This window comes from Sycon ciliatum, chromosome 7, assembly GCF_964019385.1.
Source record: "Sycon ciliatum chromosome 7, ocSycCili1.1, whole genome shotgun sequence".
NCBI lineage: Eukaryota > Metazoa > Porifera > Calcarea > Leucosolenida > Sycettidae > Sycon > Sycon ciliatum.
The window spans coordinates 5,348,568-5,356,067 of NC_088649.1; the positions used below are offsets into that span (position 1 = coordinate 5,348,568).

Below are 7,500 nucleotides of genomic sequence, written 5' to 3' on the forward strand. Positions count from 1 at the left end.
ACGAATCGGTGATGGGTGACAACGTAGAGCGTATCGTCCACATTAGCATGTAGAAGAGGGGGGATTACCCCCATCATCTACACTCCACTGAAGACAGTGAGCTCAGTGTGAAAACTTCTCGACTTTCCTCACATATGCTCTCAACCTGGTCACTGACTAGCACTCCTCACTGACTAGCACTCCTCACTGTCAGCAGTTTGTTGGTGACAAACCAGCTAGGCACTTCAACTTCACCCTGCCAACAAACAACTGATCTACAGGAAGAGAGCGACTGCACTATTCCTCAAGGAGGCTTTCAGAACAGGACCAGCAAGGCTGAAGTGCTAAGATACCATGATAAGCAGCTCTGTCTCCATGTGGCATGGTCCAGTCACTATTCCCTTATACATTTCCCCACAATAGTATTCGCCGGGCATTTCTGCTACTTGATTACTGTAATTTCACAATATATTTTTAGGTTCTGAGGAGGAGGGAGGGAGGGGTTTGGTCAAACTAAAATAATTCTTTTGGTGAAAAAAGTTCGATATTCACGGACGCCCCTTAGTAATACGATACACAGTACAAGTACTAAACAAACTTCCGCTATCAAATAATAAATTCCGGAAACAGGCAAAAGTTCTCTGGTTCGCAAATATTCATGTTTACGTGGTCTCCGTGGCTATGTGAAATTCCGTGTCTATACACTCTCAAGAGTCAAGACTCTGCAGTGATGTGACTGTCTGCTGCCCAGGATTCTAGCAAGGTCAAAATAGTAGCGGGGGGGGGGGGGGGGGGAGGGGCAGGGGAAACAGTTACTGTGAAAGCCATATATATAACGAAGTGCTAATTCTAACGAGTTAACGAGGAAAACTCTGTCGTTAAAATAAAAATAGTTACACAGAAATCGATACTTATACTGTTGCTATTGAGCGTTGAGAATGAGTGAGAATCGTTACCTTTGGTACACGTAAACCAGTCAATTTTAGGAAATCGTTATGTATGCGCCTCGTTAGAATAATGACTTTTACAGTACCCCGTAACCCATTTGTCCACATGGGAGGCACCCCCCTCCCCCCCCCCCCCTCCCTTCTTTGGCTAGAACCCTGCTCCCCTGTGTATGCCTGCCTGCCACCACCCCCCCCCCCCCCCCCCCCCCCCCCCCCGTTCTCTATTTCGCCCCACTCACCTGTGTCTCGATAGGCTGCAGGAATGAGCCGATGCTGAGACGCCAAGCTACCACCAACGCCCATACGGCAGCACAGTGCAGCAGGTTGATGTAGACAAACGGCATCTGCACACACACACACACACACACACACACACCACACACACACACACACACACACACACACACATACACACCATGTATACACACACACGCGCGCACACACGCACACACACACGCACACACACACACACGTACACACACACACACACACACACACGTACACATACACACACACGTACACACACAATGGTCAGACCTAGTGACCATCTGAGTGCATTTTTATCAACTTCACGAATAACAACTCGCAAATAACAACATTCACATGTTTCTTATATCCGATCGAGGGCAGCTATCCGCAAGGTTAGCTCTACTCTTGATCCCATGTACATAATATTTCTGTCATTACACTCCACGAACACATAGAACTTGGCAAGCACAAGACTCACGATCAAACTCAGCTGATGGAGATCTTCGGTGCCATCTTGTAACTCTGGCATCGCTCCAGCAAAGTAGCCAAACATGGCGGCGATTATGGTGTGCGGCATGAGCATCGGCACTGGCCAAGCCATCGCCTGGCGAATCTGCGCGGCCAGAGGCATCTTTCGAATGTTGAAATACTCAATTCAAAATTGTTTGCATGTACAGCTGACCGACGTACTAGTATCTACAATTCATCTGAACTCACAGCTCACTCTCAGCCGAGCCTGCGGCGATGAGTGCTAGCCTACTCCATGAAGACGAGGGGGTATAGCAGCTTACTCTCCTTGTCTGCAAGTCGGGTGACATTTCTGGCGAGCTGCATTCAAGAGTAACTCCAGCCTCCACACGTACACCAGAAGGAACTCACGCATCCGAATGAAATCCGCAGGAAAATACTTTTCCTGATTTGATTTCGAGTCTTTTTTTTTAAGCGTGACGTCATGAAAATGAGTCATTCAGAATCAATCACGTCATTCATTTGTACTTGTAGTGGTGACTGCATTACTTACAAGTCCGCATGATTGTATCAAGATTCAAGACTCAAAGAGTTTATGAACTCTTGATTGTATCAAGAGTACATAAACCTTTATGTACTCTTGATTGTATGTGTACGAGGCTAGATAAACCTTGTTGTTGGTTGACAGCCTTGTCACCCAACAACAAGGCATCTATAAACATGAGCAACAATTTTGCATGTACCGGTAGATCTACATTAGTACATCAGGGAGTCGTCAAAGTCATGTAATGACATTAGTCACAGAAACCCTGGCCCTAACCCGGTTCATACAGCAACGCACAGGCATGTGCATGTGCTTGGAGAAGCAACACGTCTATACTATTATCAAGAGTATAGATGATTAATCGCACTAAAACAATATTATTATCAATGTGTGGTACTACTAGTAATGGCAATTCTGCACCGAATCAATACCTACATGATTGTACAAGTACATACAATGTAAACCCACACACGTACACACTTGCTACCAACCACCTCCATGTTATGCGGGGGGGGGGAGGGGGGGGGGGGGGGGGGGGTCCTGCAATTCAGTATTATTTTGTGTGGGTGTGTGGGTGTGGGTGTGTGTGTGTGTGTGGGGGGGGGGGGGGGGGGGGGGTATATTGCGTCCGGTAGCTGCCGAGTACAGGGGCAATAATAATGTGTCCCGGTGCATGATATCGGCCGACAAAGTCCGTAATCCGACAGCCGAACCCTCCCGTCCACCCCCCCCCCCCCCCCCCACACACACACACACACGTACACAGACATGCAACGGCACACCAGACTGCACACAACAGTCTACACTGCATCACGTTCTGATTCTCTCACGCCGTCTGCACGCACTACGGGTTGCAAGTGGCACACTGGCAGCTTTGACAAGGAAAATATAAGTATACAGTCTCCAGCTTTCACACCAGGGGGGAGTATCCCCGTCTGAACTACATTCTCTCCCGCGGTCACCATGGGTTAAAAAAAAGGATGTGGAATTTCGGGAAGTGCGGCGGCTGGGCAACAGAATACGAAGCCAGGGAGGTGTAGTAAAATATCTACTCCCTGACGAAACTCCAATCTATGTGCAGATATATGCGTACACTCACCATCACAGGTGGTGTTGACAGCTGGCAAAACGTGTGCAGTGAAGAGAAAAAAAGAAGGAGAAGACTTTCTCTACCGAAAAAGAAACTTGAAATACAGTATTGCCAGGCATTGGTGGTGGGTGGGGTTTGGGTTCGAAAGGCCGCAAAGCCTGGAGCTAGCAGATCAGACGGGTTACTCAGTGTGGTCAGGCATTGGTGGCATGTGGGGTTTGGGTTCGAAAGGCCGGAAAGCCTGGAGCTAGCAGATCAGACGGGTTACTCAGTGTGGCCAGCACACTAACGAAAATAAGAGAGAGAGAGAGAGAGAGAGAGAGAGAGAGAGAGAGAGAGAGAGAGAGAGAGAGAGAGAGAGAGAGAGAGAGAGAGAGAGAGAGAGAGAGGAGTAGGACGGTTGCTGCTGCTGCTGCTGTTGCTATTATGTACACGGGCAATATATGATGCCGTAACGGGTACACTGCAGCAGCAGCAGAACATCACCCTACAAGCACGGGTTCACCAAGCACAGTCACCGTTGGTAGAGACGAAACTTGGCCATGGCGTTGTGGAAATAAAGTAATACACACACGCACACGTGGACCGACTTGCTTGCTAGCATTGCAAACAAGAAACGCTCCACTGTTCAGTTTTCTCATCGGCAAGAGTCATGGCCGCGATAAAAAAAAGGGTAAGACCGAAATGAAGCTGATCTTCATAAGGAGAAACGATAAGATCACCTGTAAACGCAATCAGCAGATTGGCTTCACTGGGGGGTTATTGCACATAGGAACCAAGGAAGAGTAAGGGGGGGGGGGGGCAAGAACTTTCTACTTGGTGGTGTGTCTGGTCAGGATTCGCACTGGTACTGCGATGCTGGCCGGGTTGAGGCACACGTGGCGGACGCAGCCAACATGAAACTGTCTTCTCTCTCGTAGAGTAGACGGTGCATGGGCAGGGGAGCGCTTGGAGAACACTGAAAGTCTCACTCACTTGCCGCACAACATCCCAAGTACCGGGGGCACCAGTATGCACCATCACTCACTTGCCACACATCCCAGGTACCGGTTGCACCAGTATGCACCATCACTAACAAAGCCGGAGATCTCATCACGTTGCCATGGTACAGCTCAACGGCGGACGACAGGTACTGCCTGCCGTCTCGGACCGCGGGCAGCCTGGCATTGTTGTAGCGACATCACTCCTGATAGAAGAGCCTCCGTGGATATGTACAAACGTGCCCTGGCACACAAACCTGGACACGTGTGTGTGCGAGGGTGGAGACCTTAGGCGCGGATTGAAGAATAGTGACGGCACACTACTGTCACTAGCTGGCCTTAGCATGAGCCTCGACGGTTCCAGGAATGGGTCATGACCAACAGACCAGCCCACACTCGACATCATTGACTACATCATTCATTACATCATTGACTACATCGTTGATTACATCGTTGATGACATCATTGATGACATAATTGATGACATCATTCTTGTCATGCACTGTTCTTGTGAATGTACATGACGGCGGTGGGCACTGGCGACTGTGCCTCGCTCTGGCTCTCCAGCAGGGCGGAGCGCACGCGGCGCGTGGTGCGCTGCAGGCGTCCCAGCGACTCGCTCAGCCCCTGGTCCATACGGGGCAGGCCGCCGCCGCTCGCATTACTGCTACCGCTGCTGCCGATGCTGCTCACGCTGCTGCCCCTGGAGGACACTGGAATCCTGGACGGCAGGACTGCGGACGAAAGCCAGTCGTCGTGGCTCACATGCTGCTGCTGGTGGTGGTTGGGGGCAGCAGCGGTGGTGGTGCTGTTGCTGGGTGAGATGCGGCGGAAGCACGAGTTGGACGACGGGATGATCTGCTGGGAGGCACGCGGCGACACATTGGAGTGCCTTCTTCGCGGGCTGCTCAGCGCTGATTGGTCGGAAAACATGATGGGAGACCGGCACGGACTGATCGGTATGGGGTGCGAGATATCCCGTGCTGGCGACGTGCAAGCCTCCCTACGCGCATCGATCGTCATCGGGAACTGGTTCTGCCGCCGCTCCTGCTGCTCGTGGTGATAGGGTTTGGGATGCTCGATGACGGTCAACGGGCTTCTTGACATCGGCGACAGGCAAGGGCTGGGTGTGTGCGACAGTGCTGGCACCAGTGGAGAGCTTGTCGCGCCAGGTGTCGGCGACGCTTGTTGCTGGCGCAGTACGGAGGCGCGTCGCGACGGCGTGGGCGAGAGAAGCGGAGACGATAGCGCGTCCACCAGGTCCTCACTAGTGCCACTGTGCTGGTGAGCCATCAGGCCGTGGTGAGAGGAACACCTGGACATCATCGGAGACGCACTATCGCCGCTCCGCCGGACAAACACGCCGTCCAGGACGGGCGAGTTCCGAGAGAAGCGTCGACTGTTCAGCGCATACTGCTGAGACGCAGGCGACACCGACGACGTTAGGCTTGGCGACATTCTCTCGTACATCACGAGGCTGTTGGAGCGCATCGGCTGCGACTTGCACGGCGACGCAGCAGCAGCCGGAGCGGCTATGTCCTGCGACGACGGCATGTAGCAGCTGTTGATGTCGGAGTTGCGCACCGGCATCGTCGTCGTGCCGACCGGGCCGCTGGCACCCATGGAGTAGCGCGCCCCAGTGACGGACTGCCGCTGCTGCGGGGTGCCGGATTGGTTCTCCGACGACGGCCCCGACCCCTGGCTACCGTCCACGCTCAGCGAGGTCGAAGTGCGCGCAGGCAATGACGGGTAGTCCACGGATCGGGAGTCGGCGCGGGCGTAAGACTGGCCTTGCGTTGTCGACGACGACGGAGACGTCGGCGGGAGGGCAGTCGAAGCCGGTGCAGGATGCCCGGCACCAAGGTCAAATGGCATTGTCGTGTCGAGCTGGTTCGACATCAGGAAGCGGGATTTGAACAGCAACGACTGATCTTGATTAAAACAGGATGGAGGTGCATGCATTGTCGACGTGGGGATGCCATAGGATGACTGCAGCATCAGCCGACGTTGAGTGAACTTCTTTTCCGCGGCCATCTAGAGTAGGAAACGTGCGGAGCACAAAAACACACGTGCAACAGACACAGATACACACAAAGATGCAGAGACACAGACACACGCACACCTCAAGTCAGCACACAGCAAAATCAATCACTGCAGTTCACAAATTCATTTCAGATGATGGCTATTTCATGACGGAAATGTGGATACATTTTTTTCTGAAATGAATTTGTGAACCGCAATGATTGAGTGTGGGCCAGGGTTACTTAGAACCCTCTTCTACTTATGAACCTGCGTGAAGCGTCCTACAGGATTCTTGCAACAGTATAACAGCTACTGGGCAGGATTTGCTCCCCACACTGGAGCTGGTGCTCATCAAATCATCGCCGAAGTCGCTTCCACTATTTCGTAGTGTAACTACTGAACTGAACAATTACACATGTGACAGTACATGTACCAGTACATAGGACCGCCGGAAGGAATTTTCAATTGGTCAGGTCGTACCATAGTCTTTCCTACTTTGTGTATAACATGGCGGTTTGTGTATAATATGACGGTTTGTGTATAATATGACGGTTTGTGTATAATATGGCGGTTTGTGTATAATATGGCGGTTTGTGTATAATATGGCGGTTTGTGTATAATATGGTGGTTTGTGTATAATATGGCGGTTTGTGTATAATATGGCGGTTTGTGTATAATATGGCGGTTGGTGTATAATATGGCGGTTTGTGTATAATATGGTGGTTTGTGTATAATATGGCGGTTTGTGTATAATATGGCGGTTTGTGTATAATATGGCGGTTTGTGTATAATATGGTGGTTTGTGTATAATATGGTGGTTTGTGTATAATATGGCGGTTTGTGTATAATATGGCAGTTTGTGTATAACATGCCGGTTTGTGTATAATATGCCGGTTTGTGTATAATATGGCGGTTTGTGTATAATATGGCGGTTTGTGTATAACATGCCGGTTTGTGTATAATATGGCAGTTTGTGTATAATATGGCAGTTTGTGTATAACATGGCGGTTTGTGTATTACATGGCGGTTCGTGTATAACATGGCGGTTTGTGTATAACATGGCGGTTTGTGTATAATATGGCGGTTTGTGTATAACATGCCGGTTTGTGTATAATATGGCAGTTTGTGTATAATATGGCAGTTTGTGTATAACATGGCGGTTTGTGTATTACATGGCGGTTCGTGTATAACATGGCGGTTTGTGTATAACATGGCGGTTTG

The 7,500-nt window shown here is 50.6% G+C and overlaps 2 protein-coding genes across 2 annotated transcripts in view; both read right to left on the reverse strand.

The window, feature by feature from the left end:
* The window catches only part of LOC135820797 (uncharacterized), a 20,843-nt gene extending 18,794 nt beyond the window's left edge, over nt 1–2,049 (reverse strand). Inside the window, exons 1-2 of the mRNA XM_065333841.1 lie at nt 1,654–2,049; nt 1,166–1,270 (exon numbers count right to left, since the gene is read on the reverse strand). Coding sequence (XP_065189913.1) covers nt 1,166–1,270; nt 1,654–1,806 — 258 coding nt within the window. The 5' untranslated portion in view covers nt 1,807–2,049. The remainder of the gene's footprint in view (nt 1–1,165; nt 1,271–1,653) is intronic.
* Nucleotides 2,050–3,027: 978 nt separating this feature from the next.
* The window catches only part of LOC135820793 (inositol 1,4,5-trisphosphate receptor type 1-like), a 117,437-nt gene continuing 112,964 nt past the window's right edge, over nt 3,028–7,500 (reverse strand). Inside the window, exon 66 of the mRNA XM_065333836.1 lies at nt 3,028–6,291. Coding sequence (XP_065189908.1) covers nt 4,753–6,291 — 1,539 coding nt within the window. The 3' untranslated portion in view covers nt 3,028–4,752. The remainder of the gene's footprint in view (nt 6,292–7,500) is intronic.